The following is a 20,111-nucleotide window of genomic DNA, read 5'->3' as shown; positions in this document are numbered from 1 at the left end:
TTCCTAAAACAAGTGTCACCAGGGGAGATACCCAAACTGGGTTTCAGAGTGTCTTTAATAGACCTCTTTAGACTTCCGTGGGTCCTGAGAAACCAGGACCTACGGTCTCTCCTTGTGATTTGTAATGGAGTGCTGTTGATGGGAAAGTCAGGGTGCACTGGGTGGATGGGGAGGTGCCGAATTAGGCTTAGGGCGATTCCTTAAGAACCCCCTTACAATCTCATAGGTCCTTGGAACCTATGTCCTCTCCTAGTGCCTCGTGAATTGTCTGCTGAGTGTCTAATGTTCAGCCCTGCCTTGCGGCGTCCCGTTTGGCAGGGTGTGTGCAAATACACTCACTGTTCTGATGGGGGTTGGGATGCGCCCTCAGCGCTCGGTCCCGGGGCTCTGCTGCCTCTCTGTCTGGTGTCTGAGTGCTGCCCGTGTATCTGGTCCCTGCTCCTGTGGCACTTCCGGGGCTCATGCGAGAACATGGGAAGCCGCTTGTCAGTCTGAAGAGTCTTCTTAATAAATCTACCCCTCAGTACCCAGCATCTCAGCCAGTCCAGCACTTGCCTGAACAGTACTCAGGCACTTTTGTATAATCATATACTCTTCCGTTCCAATTATTTCAGCCACTAGTTATGAGGTGGTATCCGGTGACCCGAATGGAGAGCCAAGACCTGCTTGCCAGACACTGAAAAGTCCAAATTTCCTTGTGGGGATTCCTGTTGAAGATTGCTGGTCTTCATCAACCACTGCACTAAACCAAGGTCTAGGTCCAGCTCCACAAACTTCATTGGTCATGACATAAATGCATTCTGTTTTTAGACTTGGGTCCCATCCCGAATATGCAAATATTCCAAACTAAAGGAAAATCCAATATCCAAAATACTTCTGGTGCCAAGCATGTTGGATATGGGAGACAACCTGCACTGTTTCTTTAGCCCACTTTATTACTATAAAGGGCAGACATTTTTTATACATTTCCAAACCTTGCGAGTGTGAGCACATTTCATTTATGTAATTATGAATTCATCACTGTTGTGTCTGTTATCATTACAAATGAATAGAATTCTTTGAAAGTTCTAAGAGAGCCGCTTTTGGAAATCCCCAAATCCTGGTCTTTCAGGAAATGATAGCTTTGATACCAGGAGTTGCATTAATTCTTTGGTAATTTGACTTTTACAGTTTTTGACATTCTACTGTCTTAACTTCCAAATACTAACTAATTCAATTTATAATATTTAAACTACAAAGCAGATCTCGTACAAATATAATCATTGCCATATGTTGTTTAATCACTTTCCAGATTTTCCTAGCTTTCTTCTAAGATCCAAATAAATCCAATTAAATATGAACATAACATAGTTGATAATCTAATCACTCTACGTATGTATCAAACCCAGCTTCAGTGACAGTACTAAGCCTATCATGATCTCCTGCAAGCTCCCTTCATCCATATCCTTCCTAGCAAACAGCAAGGACTCTGCCTGTGCAAACTGCCATTCCTTTCTAATTGTGGCAACATTGGGGCCCATTAGGACCCTTTTGGATGATAATCAAACGACTGCGCATGTGCACGGTATGCTGTGCACATGCACAACCATCCACCCGAAGGTAATTGACACAATGTAGGTGTTTGGGAGCGTGCCATCAGCGTTTTCTGGGAGTTCCCCAGAAAACACAGGCCATCCCCGGCCATCGGGAGGGAGGGCCGCTGATGTCATCAGCACCCCCTTCTCCCCATGGCCTGTGCAGTGCCGAGTGAGTCCTGATAAGTGATTTTCCCCCTGTGTTCACTGCTGCTACTGCAGATGTGAACAGTGGTGAGGACGTGCAGGGGGCCATGCTTTCGGCGGGGTGGCGGCTACATGCTCGCTGGGCTCCGAACCCTTGCAGACCAGCCAGCAGGTCTGAAGAAGGCCTATTATTCCATCAACCTGTGAGCATCTGCAAAGTGCAGCAGCATAACAGGGCAGCAGTGCTCTCTGTGCTGGCTCCAGCCCTTGAGTGCATGGCATCATGCAGAGGGAGAGGACCGTTAGCACGAGGAAGTGCTGCACTGCCAGGAGTGTACCGAGTATGTTCAAGCAGCTGTAAGGATGAAGGATGCAAGCATCGGTTCCATGAGTGAGTATATGGCTCACTGAGTGAGTATTTGGTAACGAAGCATTAGCACCATAACTGAGACATGTTTTGTGTGTATGGGATCACAGATAATCAATAAGCAAGTAATCGCAGTTCAGCACCACAGAGATGTATTGCAGCTGGAATGCTTGTGCAAACCACAGATTTCCAAATGTGAAAATATCGGAATATGGGGCCAAGACCCTGTTGGTGAGATGATTTGGAAACAAACGGATAGTTTAGAACTACAGTAGATGTTTATTTGGCAGTGTGTACATGGAGAGAAAGAGACATTGTGTCAGGGGAGAGAGAGAAGGGAAAAACAGAGAGAGAGCGTGTAGCAAGCGGAAGACAGAGAGGGTGTAAGAGTGAGAGAGAGAGTATCAGGAAAAGAGGGAAATACAAACATAGAGAGACATTTACAGTATGTTGTGCAATTGGGGGTGCGAATTACTGCAGCCCAAAGCACTGAGTCTTATTCGTAATGTGTGCACACATGCATTGTGAGTTGAATGAACATGGCTAAATCTGTATGTACCTAGAAATATGATTACAATTGCAAGGTCAGCTCTCCAAATAATTTGTGATCACAGAACTTCCGGGTTATGACGTAGGAGTCCCTCTGCGCATGCTCATTACTCAGTATGAGGCACGTGCCATGGAGGTTCTTGGAGCAATCCGATTGTTTCCTTTTCAGATGCATAGATCGGATACTCAGAATTGGGTTACACACTTGTCCAAGCTCCAGAATGTACAGTATCACATTCCAGACCTTGGTACATATGGAAATGTGGGCAGAAGTCAGTTTGGCCACATCTTGGCCATTAGCACATATCTATGTGAACCCAGAGGCGTAACTGCCACCGGGCTGCTGCTCCTAGAGGGGCACCTCTCCTCCACCGCGAGTTTGAATCAGTTAGTTCATTAAAAGCCGTCATATCACTTTTTTGGCTGACTCCCTCTCATAGCGGGACAATACAGTAGATGTCACTCGTTATTCTAAACATAATTTTAGTATATGTCACACCTTATGTATTAGAATTTAAGAACTGTTTCACTAGAAGCAGACACCTTACTGATTGAGCTATTTACATAGGAAGCATGCAAATTCTAGTTTTATGAAGTTACTACACTACATAGCTCTTCCTAATAGTAATCATTTTGAACAATTATGTTATACAGTATATAAATAAAAGTCTGTGCCAACTCTACACCCGGCATGGGTGGAGAAATACCGGTTCATCACTGCAGTCTGCCAGTAGAAAGAAGTTTGCTATGTGCATATATATATATATATATATACTATACTCACACATACATAGGCAGATGCATATGTATATTTATTAGAGATGTGCGGGCTCGGATTCCTCAGATCCGAGCCAGCACGGACGTCAGCAATCCGGGCCCGGATACGAGCAGCGCTCGGCGCTTCCCGCCTTACTCGAATCCGGGCGCACGGGCAAAACGTCATCGCCCGGCGTCGGATTCTCGCGAGATCACGGAACCCTTAAATTCCGCAACCTCGCGCCACCATCTTCACTCCAATCTCGGAGAAGGGTAGGGAAGGGTGTGCTGCTGCTGTGTGTGGTCTCTGCTGAGGCCTGTGCTGCTGTGTACTGTGTCTCTGCTCAGTGATCAAGACATCACCATTGCAAGGATGACTGGTGCTGTGTTCTGTCTCTCCTTTGTGCTGGGGCCTGCCTCTGCTGAGTCTGCTCCTGTATAGTCAGTCAAAGTGTGATAGTCCACTGGTGCTGCTAGTGCCACTGCCTGCTCTGCACTGCCTAGTGTCTGCTGCAGTCTGCTCTCTGCTGTTGCCACTGGCTAGTGCCTACCAGTACCTATTGCAGTATATAATTCCAGTGTGCTGTTGCCCCTGGCTATCAGTACCTATCACAGTATATAATTCCAGTTTGCTGTTGCCACTGGCAGTGGCTACCAGTATTTTATTTATTGCAGTATATAATTCTAGTCTGCTGTTGCCACTGGCTACCAGTATTTATCGCAGTATATAATTCCAGTCCGTTGTTGCCGCTGGCTACCAGTATTATTTATCACAGTATATAAAAATCCAGTCTGCTGTTTCCACTGGCTACCAGTATTTATCGCAGTATATAATTCCAGTCTGCTGTTGCCGCTGGCTACCAGTATTATTTATCACAGTATATAAAAATCCAGTCTGCTGTTTCCACTGGCTACCAGTATTTATCGCAGTATATAATTCCAGTCTGTTGCCACTGGCTACCAGTATTTTATTGCAGTATATAATTCCAATCTGCTATTTCCACTGGCTACCAGTACTATCAGTCCAGGGGTGCCCACATGTGTGCTATATCCATCCAGGGGTGCCCACATGTGTGCTGTATTTGTCCAGGGGTGCCCCCATGTGTCCTGTATCAGTCCTGGGGTGCCCACATGTGTGCCGTATAATTCCAGGGGTGCCCCATGTGTCCCATATCAGACCAGGGGAGCTGCCCTTTTTTTTAATGAAAATAAAATTAAGGTGTTTTTTTTTTACTGCAAGGGCTGTTAAATGCACTGTAGTCCAGGGGTGAGCCAAGAGTTCTGTATAATTCATGGGGTGTTGCTAAGTAAGGTGTGCTGCTCTTTTTTATAATTAAAAGAATACACATTTTTATTTTTACTGCAGGAATTTGTCTGCCGTATAATTCCATGCCTGCCGCCATGTGTGCCGTAACAGTCCAGGGGTGCCGCCATCTGTGCCGTATAATTCCATGTGTGCTGTATCAGGTCAGGGGTGCCACCATCTGTGCCGTATAATTCCTGGGGTAAGCCAAGTTTGCCGCATAATTCATGGGGTGCTGCCAAGTGTGCTGTATTAGTCCAGGAGTGATGCTACCTGTGCCATATCAGTCCAGGGGTGATGCTAGGTGTGCCGTATCAGACTAGGGGGGATGCTAAGTGTGCCATATCAGTCCAGGGGTGATGCTAAATGTGCCGTATCAGTCCAGGGGTGATGCTACCTGTGCCATATCAGTCCAGGGGTAATTCTAGGTGTGCAGTATCAGCCTAGAGGGTATGCTAAGTGTGCCATATCAGTCTAGTGTTTGTGCCGCACACTTGTGTGGCTTATCATAGTTATCCAGCTACCTCGGTGCAACCTTTTGCCCTAAAAACAATATTGTAAGGTGTGAGCTGTTCAGAATAGACTGTAAATGAGTGGAAATGAATGTTATTGAGGTTAATATAGCGTAGGAGCAAAACAAATAAAAAATTCTGCGATTTTAGCAGTTTTTATGCTTTTTTAACAAAAAAATCAGAACCCAAAACCCAAGAAATCCAAACACAAAACACTTAGGAGGTGTTTTGGCAAAACCCATTAGAACCCAAAACCTCAAGGTAATCAGAACCCAAAACCCAAAACCCGAAAAGTGGCCGGTGCACATCTCTAATATTTATATAAGGTAGTGTGTGTGGTGAAGAAATTTTTTTGAAAAAAGGAATTGTAAGGAGTGATCATTATATTTAGAAAAAGAGTTTGCTCATCTATAAGTAAATGATCTATCTATATATCTATAACTATACCTGTGTATATATATATCTCTCAAGTACAAGAAAGGGAGGGGGTAGTACTGAGTAAGTAATTTATATTGTTTATAAGTTCTATATTATAGATATTACACTACAAATTTTCCAGATGGCAGAACTCCCAGAACATTTTTTTTATTTAAATATATATTTAATAGTCCTATTAATTTCTATGGTGACAGTGATTCCAAGCAATTAACACCATTCTGAGCAGTCTTTGCTCATCAACATATGTAATAAACTTTTGCTGACACGTCCAGTATCTGTCACATCTATCAAGAAGCAGGAGGGAAAGGATTTACTAAACGTAAAACATTATTGACCTTTTTTCCTGTCTTACATTAAACAGCACACTCTGTAATAAACGGAAAAATATTTTCTTCAGTGTTATGAAGCCAAGGAAAGTATGTGCCTGGTCTAATAGCCACTTTAAATGAAGTGTTGTGCCTCAAACAATGACACCCACAGTGTGCAATTGCTACAAGCAACATATTCAGCAGCATTGTATAATTAGGGAAAAGTACAAAACATACAGTGGCAACAAAAGTCAAGAAAGCAATCATTTGGGAAGTCATTGCTCCCACCATTTATATTAAAGCAGTAATTAGCTGTTCCGCTGTAGGGGTTATCCACACAGTGGCCAAAATGGCACAAATGATATATTCCCGCCAACTAAGAACAGTTACCATCCTGATATCTCCATCACTGTTGACAACTCGACAATCTACCCTACCCAACAAGCTCGTTGCTTAGGGGTCACCCTCGACTCTGACCTGTCCTTTGTTCCCCACATTCAATCTGTCTCCAAATCATGTTACATGCATCTAAAAAACATATCCAAAATACGACCGTATCTCACACAAGACACTACTAAATCTCTTATCCATGCACTCATTATATCCCGCATTGATTATTGCAATAGTCTCCTAACTGGACTTCCCAAGAACAGACTCTCACCACTGCAATCCATTTTAAATGCTGCTGCTAGGCTGATCTTCCTTGCAAGACGCTCATCGTCTGCTGATCCGCTCTGCCAGTCCCTCCATTGGTTGCCTGTATATTACCGTATTCAATATAAAACACTTCTACTTGCATATAAAGCTATTAACCATACTGCACCAGCATATATCTCTGCACTTATCACACAATATCTCCCATCTCGACCACTCCGCTCTGCACAAGATTTGCGTCTCTCATCTGAGCGGATCACTAGCTCCCATTCACTATTACAGGACTTTCATCGGGCTGCTCCCATCCTATGGAATGCCCTTCCATGCACAATTAGACTCTCCGCTAGCCTCCAAACTTTCAAGCGTTCCCTGAAAACTCACCTCTTCAGGCAAGCCTATCATATTTAAGTTCTACACGCATAACCCTCTGAGGCACTTATGTATTATATAGCTTCCCTTCTGGACTTGTAACTTGTTGGGACTGCTATGCTATTACTGGTGCCTGTCCTTGTGTTTCCCTCCTATATCCCTATAGATTGTAAGCTTGCAGCAGGGCCCTCCTACCTCCATGTCTGTCTGTTGTTACCCAGTTTGTTTTATCACTGTTTACTATTGTAAAGCGCAACGGAATCTGCTGCGCTATATAAGAAACTGCAAATAAATAAATAAATAAATATCCACTGGAGAGTCCAAAATATGCGCAAAAGGTCCTACAGACCGCAAAGGGCTCAGAGTAGGATGTATTAAAATACATTTCCACCCCTCGCCACTCATTGCACCGATGTTGATCACATATGTACTAGCATATGCGATCAACATCGCAGTGCGGTGATGGAGGCCCTGTGATACCTGTGATGTGGTGTGCGGGGGTCTCCGTCACATCCCCGGGCTCTCCCTCACTTGGAAGCAGATGTCCTGGGTGCCTCCTCCTCCCCCTGCAGCTGGAAGGACCTCTGACTGTGTTGCAAGGGGGAGGATGAGTTTGATGAAGCCTAATCAGCCTTTTGGTTAATCAGGCACTTCTGTATCTATACCTCCAGTATCCAACTACTCTCCTTTACTTATCTAACTTTTCTAGTAACTTCCTACTCACCTATATCTCCATCCTCATTGCTTTCCCCCTTCAGCTGCCACCTCATCTATACTCTGATCACTTCCTCCTATGTCTGCCTCCAGATTGATTGTTAATAAATACTACAGGAAATTCAATGGAAATCAGAAGCGGCAGTTCAAGTGAAAGCACAGTGCCAGTGTCGTACAGTGAGAATAAGGGTTTTTTCAATGCTTGTATTCTGGCCGGCTTATCTGAAGGTGGGAATAACCAGAACAATAAGCAGAGCCTTGATGCTTGCTGGCATCATCCACCTTATTATGGCCCTTATTCTGGTTGGTGCGGTCGAGCCGCATATGCGGCTCCGACCGCACCAGACGAATCCCCGCCCACCCTACGGATCGCCACGGCCGTCCGTACACGGACGGCTGGCGATCCGCATAAAAATGGTGGAGGCTACGCCTCCACCATGGTGGGAGCTGCCCCCTGCATTCGATGGTCGTCGACCATCGAAGGCAGGTCCGCACGCCGCGGCAGCTCCCGCAAGCTGAGACCACACGGACAATCGTCCGTGTGGTAGCTTGTATGGGGGCTGAAAGCTGACATCCGGCGACGTCAGCTTTCCGCCCCCATGAGTTGCGTCATGCCCTCATTAGCATGCGTACGCCCCGCGTTTGCATGGGAACGCCCATGAAACGCGGGGCGTATACATAGGGAAATGAGGGCATGAAGCCCCTCACTCCCCTATACGCCCCCTTTGCGGCGTAGTAAATTTATGTGCGGCGAATTCGCCTGCACATGCGCAGATTGACCTCTGCGCATGTGCAGACGGAAAACATCGGCGGTACGGCCGCACGCGGGCCGTACCGCTCGAATCTGAATAAGGGCCAATATAAGGTACAGCAAACACAAATCTGTTTCCCAAGGAAAGCAGCCCATGGCTAGATCTATTACTATGTTGGTTGGCTTGCAGTTTGTCAATAAATAAACCCAATACATAGTGAACCGCCAAAGAAACAAAAACGGACTCTGTGTACAAATACATACAGACCCAATACTAGCCTTCACCCCTTCGGAGCTGATAGTAGATTTTGGCACATACAAAATGAGATAAGCAACAACATAACGATTAACCTCATCATACATTTGTGACCTCACACCACCCCATCTTTCAGGCACACCCCAGAGGATAACTGCACATAGACGACAAGGAGAAGGAGAGCTTTCATGGAACATACTATGAATGTGCACCATTTTTTCCTCCATATTTACCTTAATATATAGCGTCCTTAATGAACAAAGGGCCGATTCAGAGGGGAATGCTCGGTACTTGTGTATTTTGGCGGCGCCCATCGCATCGCATACCATAACGTATACGATGGTATGCGATGCGACGCGATATCGTACGATAGTGCACGATGGCATACAATTTTGAAATTGTATGCCATTGTACATGGCATACAATGCCATACGATGCGATGCGATTAAACATTGTATAAGCACCCTAATGGGTGCTTATACAATGTTAAGCACCCAATTGGGTGCTTACAATGTTAAATGCACCCCCACGCCACCCCCCCACTATAAACGTGAACCCAAAGCGTGGCGAGCGCAGCGAGCCCGCGAGGGGCGTCGGTACGCGTCCTACGACCTTTTCATACCCCCACTATCCACGTCGGCGTGGAGTTGAGAATAGAATAGTGTGGCGAGCGCAGCGTGCCCCGCGAGGGGACGCGGATACCTGTGAAGCCCGCGAAGGGACGCGTTTAACTGTAAAGGTATCCGCGTCCCCTCGCGGGGCTCGCTGCACTCGCCACACTATTCTATTCTCAACTCCACGCCGACGTGGATAGTGGGGGTATGAAAAGGTCGTAGGACGCGTACCACCGCCCCTCGCGGGCTCGCTGCGCTCGCCATGCTTCGGGTTCACGTTTATAGTGGGGGGGTGGCGTGGGGGTGCATTTAACATTGTAAGCACCCATTTGGGTGCTCAAAAGCACCCTTTAGGGTGCTTATACGATTTTTGGTCGTATAGGGGGCCAAAATTGCGTCGCACCGCATCGTATGCCATCGGGTGCATGGCATGCGATGCGATCTGTCCGTCGTACGACGGACATCGGGGGCGCCGCCAAAATACACAAGTACCGAATGCTCTTAAAGCCGTGTCTTTTTACGTAGCGCCATGCGTCCTTATGCTAATGTCACAACTTATGTAGAGATGTGACTGTGCAGAGATGCAGGCCATATGCAGTGCTAATCTGCTGCTTCATCGTCAGTCGCACATCCATTACACTAGCAGAATGCTCACTGGTAACCATTAGGACACATACACAGTGCAACTCAGACACATGTATAGTACAAAAACATTGGCACTGCGCCTATTGCTCAATCTATCCCTTAAACCCCGCTCCATAATAATATATTAAAAACACACACTGTTTTAAACTCTTCACTCTAACAAACAAGTCAACTTTACCAAATACACATTATTATTAGTAGAACCCAAGAAAATATAGAATTACACTGTTTTGAATTTTCACAGGACATAGTTAAAATGTTTTTGCCCTAAATTGTCTAAAGGCTGACTCAGAGTACTGTATAATACATGATGACATTTTTCCATTATCTGCTTAAGCAACATCTAGGCCAAATGTTTAGGTTTATTGACGGACTATGCCAGTAACTGTATTTTTTTTATTATGATTTGTGTTCTTAAATTTAGCATATGTTTTGAAAACAGGTTTCACATATTCTTCCCTTGAGCGAATATGTTCTAGCTTTGCCTAAATTGAAAAACAGCAGCTTGGACAGTAGACATGCCAGTGGCTGAACACTTTGCAATTAGGAAATACTGGTCTGAGAGTATAGGTGCCTTGAAAAAATTACAAAACTGTAGCCCATAGGGGTTATAACACTGGGCAAAACCTACACATTGCATTAACCGATACCCCATAACCCATATCAACCAATCAATATTTAGCTTTATACAGGTTATTCTTGGTAGTCTAAAACTTAAAAAAAAAACCTTTAGAATGTAAGTTCTCACGAGCAGGGCCCTCTCTCCTCATGGGCTTTTCTAAGAATATGGGTGCTATTCAATCCCCTGCCGCTATTTTCAATTGGAAAAATAGCGGCGGGTGCCTATTCAATGCTGTCTTTCCCAACAGCATTAAAGAGGCATCTCGGCAGAACGGTCCCGACTTTAGAAGCAGTCAGGCCCGTTTTGCCAAAAACAGGCGTGGATTGTCGAGATCATGGTCGTATCTCAATGATCCACGTCCGTTTCCGTGGACATGCCCCTTGTCGTTGTTCATCGGGGGGGACATTGAATCCCAATTGCCGAATAACAGGCGAGCGGGCCGAGAACGGGTCAGGGTAACGACTGTTGGGACGTCCCGACAGTCGTGACCCGGGATTGAATACCCCCTATATCTCTGCCACTTTTGTAATTGCGTCAGTGTCCACTGCTACAACTATCTTTTATTTACCATGTTCTTGTCCTAATTTGCAATTGTACTGTAAATCACTATTTCATTTTTTTTTGTTTTTTTATCATCTACTGTATGTATTGTCAGGTGCTGCGGAACCCTCGTGGTGCCAAGTAAATAAACGATAATAATAACAAAAAATGGGTGCACATTAGATGACGTGTACCCAGCACAACATGACAGGACAGGATCTGGTGGGGGAGCATACACACTTGTCGATGCTGGCAGCAGCAGAGTAACGGTGAGGGCCATGCTGTATTTGACAGCATTGCCCTTGCTAGCATCATCAGCAAAATAGTGCATGCACACTGGACGATTTGAACGTTTTGTAGATCTGTTCTGTAGGATTCGGACAAATTGTTGTCTAGTGTGTACCCAGCTTAATAAAACAAAGTACGTATGGGTCAAAGCATTCTGTAAACATTAATTGATTCATTAAGTAATTATCTACATGTTCATTTTAAAATCCCAAAAGCAAATCCTAGCTCTGTACAGTAATGCTGGCCATACACAAGACCAACCTTCATCCAATCAACCAACCAGTTTATAATTGGCAATTTTCTCACAAGGAAAATGGACAAAAACATTCAGTCAAATTGTTTAAATCAAACCGATCCAACTATAGGACCTTGTCTGAATGACAGTTTTTTATCTAATTCCACATTTTGGGAGCAAATTACTGAATTACAAATTACATTTGCTCCTATCCAGTACCAGATTTTTATTCCATCCAACCAACTAGTTGGATGGTTGGCTGAGAGTTGGTCTAGTGCGGGGATGGGGAACCTATGGCCCTCCAGCTGTTGTTGAACTACACATACCAGCAGGCCATGCAATCGTTTTAGCATGGTCAAATAGAAACTGTAGCTGGGCATGCTGGAATGTGTAGTTCATCAACAGCTGGAGGGCCAAAGGTTCCCCATCCCTGGTATAGTGTATGGCCAGCATAACTCACATCAATATAGTTTCCTAACACTAAGTTATTTATGTTCCCTGTCCCCAGTTCACACTGCCATCATCTGATCCACCAAGAACAGCTCAATCAAAGGACATCAGCTCTAAAATCTGAGGTTGCCCTTTTTTCATGCTATATTTCAAGGTAAGCACATCAACCAACCAGCAAATATTTTTTGTGTGGCCAGTTTTAATAATGAAAAAGTCAGAAGAATGTCAAAAGCAAGTATCAGTTTCTACAAGTTATTGTGCACACAGCTATGTTAGTATATATCTCAGAGAATGGGGGAGAGTTACCAAATCAGAGAAGTGGGAATGATTAAACACCAACCAATCAGCATCGGTCATATTTCAAACACAGAAACACAGCTTGTAGGATGGCAGTTAAATGCTGAATGGTGAGTACTTTATCTCTGTTAAGGTTTGGAATATCTCCCCCAATGTTTCCAAATAGATTTTATTTTCTTAATACAGTGTTGTATTTAAAGATACGCCCAACAGTTTTCTTTTTTTTTTTTATTGGTGATGTAATTGTAAATAGGAATTGACATCTGAAAGAACTTTAAATGCAAAACTCACAGATGTTTCTTATTAAACTGTTAAGATTCCAGATCAATAAATAAAGGCATTCTGGGTAAGTGCTTACAGGGTAAATGTGTGTATTAGATAATGCTTAGACATTTCTTACCTGACGAGAGCACTTGGTGTCTCTAAGAGCTTTAAGACTTCCATTCCAGTGCAGGAGTTGAAAGACTATCATAAGTTCCTGTAGTATAGAATAGAAAAGTAAAAGTAGACATATATTAAACCAGACTGTGTAATATGTTCTATTTACTAAAAGCAAAAAATATACAATTAATATTATATATATATATATATATATATATATATATATATATATATATATATATATATATATATATATATATATATATATAAAAGTGCCCCCCATAAAGACAATTATGTAGGCAACATTTATTAACAGTAGAACACCATGGTCTAGTCCATGTTGCTGACCATCAGGCTGATGACTTTTCTAATCTCAGTCAGTGATTCAAGGAGTTTGAAAAATCTGTTGAATTGTCTGTTATTTTAGACTCCTCCCATCACTCTGTGCCTCCACAATGCTGCCATGTATGTGCTGTCTGCTGCCTACACATGTGATGTGATGACCTTCTGCAGTAACTTGCTGGGGTCCTGTAATTATTTTTATTGTCTGATGGGGTCCCAGAGCAAAATAGTCTAGTAGTGCATTCTCACAGGTTCTAAAATTAAAAACATAGATGTATCACAGCACAGCTCTAAAAGTAGGTGGTAATGTGAAAAAAATGCAGACAAAATGTATCAATAAATGATCAACATGTATCTTAATATAATACTGAACACATAGCATCTCACTGACTGCCATACACAACACAGAACATCCAGTGTCCACCATACAAACACAGAGCATCTCAATGACTGCCATACAAGGGCCTGATTCTGGTTGGTTTGCAAAAGCAAATTTAATGGACAATCTTTAATCTTTAATGGACAAAACCATGTGCACTGCACGTGGGGCATATGTTCCGTGCAGAGAGAGTTACATTTGCACTTAGATATGTAGAACAAGCTAGTATACACAGTCCAATACTCAGATCATCCCAGCAACTGCCTTACAATATTTAGAGCCTCTCAGTGACCACCATACAATACACACTGCTTTCCAGTGACCACCATACAACGTGTAAGCTTGCTAGTGATTACCATAATACAGTAGTTCTCTGATCACCACACAATATAATTCTCTCTTTGTTAATTAATACATACTCAAAATTTACCTCAGTATAATTTTTTATCATTAATATTTTAAGTCTAGACCTTAACCCCACTGAGACGTTGTGTTGGAACATTAAGTGAGTTATACAAAAACAAAGCCATCAAACATTAATGAAAGATTAATGGGATAAAATGTCTCAAATATTAAGTGAGGGAGAGTAAAAACCCTAATAGAAAAGGAATATATCAAGCCTGATATTAAAAAGTACACGTTAAAAAGTGCTTTCAAATCGTTTTCACATAATCGTACTGCAGCTCATTTATTATGTAAAAAAGTGTGGAAATGTGTGAAAGCATTATGCAAAAAAAATAAAAAAAAGTTAGGTGAATGGGTAAATTAACTTAGATGGTCTGAAAGTGTTCTTGAGTTTCTGGCATCCATCACATCCCAAAACCACACATAAAAAAAAAAACCTCAAAACAGACTGCACCTCTGATATGTAAATGAGTAGAACGGGGTTTGTTAAGGACACAGAACTTTTAGCAGAGCAAGCATGCTGATACTGTATTTACACCTTTGTAACATTACTGGAAAGCCGTTATTATGGTGAAAGCAGTGGAGGTACAGTATATGGATTATGGTTTTGGAATGGGATATGATTATTTTAGAAATGTAAACAAGGTAAGAGGTGTGGAAATCTGTGTGGGAAAGGAACAGGACTTTTAATATAATCAAGAGGCATAACTTTGTAGATATATGGGGTAGAAGCAGCAGCGAGTCCCATAGTCCAGTGGGAAACTGTCATAACAGTAGTTGCAGATCAAGATATGGCAATGGTAACATGTGTTCTAGAGTGTTGCAGATTACAAACCATGTTGACCAAGAAATGATTGAGAAAAGCTTGTTATGATCAATTCACTCACATCCTACTCTTTTAGTTTATTGGTGTGGTCATGCAAAGTTTTGAACCCAGAACCACTGTACAAAATGACAGTCAAAGTAAGGTTCCATCTGCGTCTATTTGGGAAGAGATTCTTTAATATCATAATTTTTTTTTAAAGCATTCAAACTTAATCGCCCAACTGCGCCGGCCCTATTCATATTTAAGGCCAATTTTTTCAAATCTTTTTAGAATGAATAGGGTAGAGGTGCAAAAGAATCCAAGAGAGAAACATTTTTTGATCTATGGGAGAGTTCTATAGACATTCTATCACCCAAAATTAAGGATCAAATTTATAAAAGGATACCCTATACCTATTAGTAATTGACTCGTGAGGTGAGTGGTGATTTTGGGTGTATGTTTTATTTTATTTGTATAACCTATGAACTTATGATAATCTTGGGTGAACTCGGAGTTAACCCTCACTTTGACTGGCAGGTCTGCAAGATGTTGATTACAGCATGAATTGTACTTCTGTGGTCGAGGGGGTAAAGCCACAGCAGCACCCGAGCCTGACTCTATTACTATACCCCGAGTCGGCTGACACCTGTGAAGGTCTTACACTTCGCCACTAATAACCGCCTTTCCAGAGCAGACTAGCTCCATCCCGTACTTGGATGCCACCTGGTCTTTCGCAATGACACAAAGTCCCAACCGAGTCAGGGTATTAGTAAGAGGATAAACCGACTAGACAACACAATGATAAACTAGGCTCTACATTTGAACAAGACAAGGACTAAATACAAGATTTGCGGCCTTTACCGCTATTATGCAAATCCGTCGCAAAAAAACACAGAAGAACTATAACCAAGGTATTGCAGACACATCTGCAATCTAACCTCCTATGCAACATGATTGCAAGGCTAGACCAACTTCTCCGGCATCTGCTTTGAGAAAAACAAACAAGATACACAAACAAGTCAAGTAGCATGCAGTTAGGCCTGCATTCTAACTGCCTCCGTGACTATCGTGGGGCAAGACCCATGGCTCCAGCTGGCGCCATGAGAATACCAATGGCAGATAGTAATGAAAGGTGCGACTTTCTTCACAATGTGTGGGGAAGCAGCTGGCACTCACAAAACCTCCGGACAGAAGCTGGACACAGACAAGACCTCACAAACTGCATGCAAAGGTTTTCTGACACGGGAAGGATCTCACAGGATACATGGAATACTCAGACACAGGCTGGAGCAATCCAGGACACAGCTGCTGCACTGAGGTCCTAGATCCACAGGCTGGAATACACTGGACTCTGGAATAATCTCAGACAAGCGTTTGCTAGGAATCGCTGAGAATCTCTGGGACAGTATAAATCACCAGGAACAAGGAATATCATAGGAGTATCACAGGAGTATAACTGGCAGGTTTAAGCACTCAGAGCATGACTAAATACCAAGTAGCTTAGAAGCAGCCATGCCCAACACAGACTAAGGCATGCATGGAAACATGGCAGAGTGGATCAGCCAAAACCTGGAGCACTGATTCTGTGAGTACTAAACCCACACAGAACATGTGACAGTGATGGCTGCAGTCGCAGACCATGACAGAACTGAACATTACTGTTAACTCCACTGAAGATGCATTGCTTTGTTTACCTTTTACTTATTTATTTATTATTTATTTACAGTTTCTTATACCCCTTTCACATCGCACTTTTAAAACGGTAAATTGCCGTTTTTTTCCCTTTTTAAAACGTTTAAGCCTGCACTGTGAATGCACCACAGCCGATTTACCGTTTAAAGTTAACTGGCATTTCGAACCGTGTAAAAAGCAGAGTCCTACACGGTTCCTTGCCGTTTTTTGTGCAATGTGAATGTGTACAATGCTATGCATTCACAGTGCAGGCTTAAACGTTTTAAAAAAGGGGGAAAAAAAACGGCAATTTACCGTTTTAAAAGTGCGATGTGAAAGGGGTATAAACCGGTATTTAAAACGGTAATCTGCGGCAATGTTAAGGCTCTGACCCGTTTTAATTACCGTTTTAAATACCGTTTTTTAAAACGTGTCGGCGATGTGAAAGTGGTATTATATAGCGCAGCAGATTCTGTTGAGCTTTATAATTGTAAACACAGATAAAACAAACTGGGTAACAACAGACAGACTTGGAGGTAAGAGGGCCCTGCTGCAAGCTTACTATCTATAGGGATATAGGAGGGAAACACAAGGACAGGCACCAGTAATAGCATAGCTTGTAGGTCTAGAAAGGAAGCTATATAATACACTAGGTGATTCATCGCGCCCTACGGGCGCTCTTCACACCGTCGTTAGGGGCTGCGCCCCCTTAATTTGTGAACGTTTGTATATGAGAAATATGGTTAGAATTGTATGAAAGATGCCCTGTATTGCAACTTAGGTGTCCGCGAATCGCGGGAGGGGGGGTCGCGGAGGGTGCCACGAATTGCAGGAGGGGGGGTCGCGGGGGGTGCCGCGAATTGCAGGAGGGGGGGTTGTGGGGGGGTGGATGCTGCGAATCGCGGGAGGGGAGGGATTGCAGAGAATCGCGGGAGGGGGGTCGCGGGGTGGGTTGCCGCAAATCGCGGGAGGGGGGTTACGGGGGCGGGGGTTACGGCGAATCATGGTAGGGGGGTCGCGGGGGTGTGCCGTGAATCACGGGAGGGGGGGTCACGGGGTGGGGTGCCGAGAATCGCGGGGGGGGTGTGTGTGTGCCGTGAATCGCGGGAGTGGGGGTTGCGGGGGGGGGTGGGGGGGTGTGACGCGAATCGCCACAAGAAAAAATCAACACAGAAAGGTCAACACATGTAAATGTTGACATAAGTGTGGCACTTCATTGGTGTCCATGTCGACACATGAGAATGAATATGAAAATATTCAAAAAATGACAAAAAAACTTCAAAAACTCATGTCAACCTTTTTCATTGTCGACCATAGCCATGTCAGTGTTTTCCATGTGCAATTTAATCCTGGGGCTGCCGCGAATCACGGGGGGTGCCGCGAATTGCGGGAGGGGGGCGTCGCGGGGTTGGGTGCCGCGAATCGCGGGAGGGCGGGGTTCACAGGGGTTCCGGTGGGGGGTTGCCGCGAATTGCGGGAGGGGGGGGGTCGCAGGGGGGTGCCGGGGTGCCGCGAATCGCCGGAGGGGGGGTTGCGGGGGGAGTGACGCGAATCGCCACAAGAAAAAAATCAACACAGAAAGGTCAACACATGTAAATGTTGACATAAGTGTGGCACTTCATTGGTGTCCATGTCGACACATGAGAATGAATATGAAAATATTCAAAAAATGACAAAAAAAACTTCAAAAACTCATGTCAACCTTTTTCATTGTCGACCATAGCCATGTCAGTGTTTTCCATGTGCAATTTAATTCTGGAGCTGCCGCGAATCACGGGAGGGTGCCGCGAATTGCGGGAGGGGGGGTCGCGGGGGTGGGTGCCGCGAATCGCGGGAGGGCGGGGTTCACAGGGGTTCCGGTGGGGGGTTGCCGTGAATTGCGGGAGGTGGGGGGTCACGGGGGGTGCCGCGAATCGCGGGAGGGGGGGTTGCGGGGGGGTGTGACGCGAATCGCCACAAGAAAAAATCAACACAGAAAGGTCAACACATGTAAATGTTGACATAAGTGTGCCACTTCATTGGTGTCCATGTCGACACATGACAATGAATATGAAAAAATTAAAAAAATTAAAAATAAATCTTCAAAAACTCATGTCAACCTTTTTCATTGTCGACCATAGCCATGTCAGTGTTTTGCATGTGCCATTTAATCCTGGGGCTGCTGCGAATTGCGGGGGGGGGTGCCGCGAATCGCGGGAGGGGGGTCGCAGGGGGGGTGCCGCCAATCGTGCAAGGGGGGGTTCTTTTTGCCGCGAAATGCGGGAGGGAGGTCGCGGGGGGGGTGTTTTTTCCGTGAATCGGGGGGGGGGTCACGGGGGAGGGTTTGCCGCGATTCGCGGGAGGGGGGGGTGGTGGTTATTGCGCGAATTGCGGGAGGGGTCGTGGGGGGGTTCTTTTTGCAGCGAATCGCGGGAGGGGGGGTCGCGGGGGTGATTTTGCTGCGAATCGCGGTAGGGGGGGTCGCGGGGGAGCGGGTGTTTTTGCCACGAATCGCGGAAGGGGGGGCGCGCGGGGAGGGAGGTTTTGCCGCAAATCGCGGGAGGGGGGCGCTCACCTGGTGGCTGTGGAGTAGCAGTGCTGGGCAACATGGGAAGGCAGTGGGTGTCTGGCACTGTCTGTGGGCTCACTGGGCTGGTTCTCTGTCACATACCTCCCAACATGACCCTCTCCAGGAGGGACACAATGCTCTGTTTCTAGACTTCCCCTTAATGTATGATTGCCATCACCTGTTTTAAACAGGTTAATTTCTCAGAAAGGTGTTCAGCACAGATGAAGGCAATCACACATTAAGAGGAAAGTCCAGGAACAGAGCGTTATAGACAAACAGACACCCACTTTGAGTGACAGATGTAGCCAAATATATAGGAGATAAGTGCCTCAGAGGGTTATGCATATGGAACTTAAATATGATAGGCTTGCCTGAAGAGGTGAGTTTCCAGGGATCGCTTGAAAGTTTGGAGGCTAGTGGAGAGTCTTATTGTGCATGGAAGGGCATTCCATAGGGTGGGAGCAGCCCGATGAGAGTCCTGTAATAGTGAATGGGAGCTGGTGATCTGTGCAGAAGTGAGACACAGATCTTGTGCAGAGCGGAGTGGTTGAGATGGGAGATTTTTTGAGATAAGTAAAGAGATATAAGTTGGTGCAGTATGGTTAATAGCTTTATATGCTAGCAGAAGGTTTTATATTGAATACGGTAAAACACAGGTAACCAATGGAGGGACTGGCAGAGCGGATCAGCAGACGATGAGCGTCTTGCTCGGAAGATCAGCCTAACAGCAGCATTTAGAATGGATTGCAGTGGTGAGAGTCTGTTCTTGGGAAGACTAGTTAGGAGACTATTGCAATAATCAATGCTGGATATAATGAGTGCATGGATAAGAAATTTAGTATTGTCTTGTGTGAGATAGGGTCGTATTTTGGATATGTTTTTTAGATGCATGTAACATGATTTGGTGACAGATTGAATGTATGGAACAAAGGACAGTTCAGAGTCGAGGATGACCCCTAGGCAATGAGCTTGTGGAGTAGGGTAGATTGTAGAGTGGTCAACAGTGATGGAGATATCATGATGGTAACTGTTCTTAGCTGGTGGAAATATAAGTAATTCTGTTTTGGAAATATTGAGTTTGAGGTGGCGAGAAGACATCCAAGATGAGATGGCAGAGAGACATTCAGAGACTCGGCCCAAAACCACTGGTGACAACTCTGGGGTTGATAGATAGATTTGAGTATCATCCGC

At 44.6% G+C, this 20,111-nt stretch overlaps 1 protein-coding gene across 1 annotated transcript in view; it reads right to left on the bottom strand.

Moving 5' to 3' along the window:
* LIX1 (limb and CNS expressed 1) overlaps positions 1-20,111 on the bottom strand; it is a 180,592-nt gene that overhangs the window by 38,706 nt on the left and 121,775 nt on the right. The window contains exon 5 of the mRNA XM_083151743.1: positions 12,790-12,867. Coding sequence (XP_083007869.1) covers positions 12,790-12,867 — 78 coding nt within the window. The remainder of the gene's footprint in view (positions 1-12,789; positions 12,868-20,111) is intronic.

Source organism: Crinia signifera, chromosome 1 (genome assembly GCF_055691185.1).
Source record: "Crinia signifera chromosome 1, ASM5569118v1, whole genome shotgun sequence".
Lineage (NCBI taxonomy): Eukaryota > Metazoa > Chordata > Amphibia > Anura > Myobatrachidae > Crinia > Crinia signifera.
The sequence above is the reverse complement of the archived record's forward strand: the minus strand, read 5'-3'. Positions and strand labels throughout refer to the sequence as shown.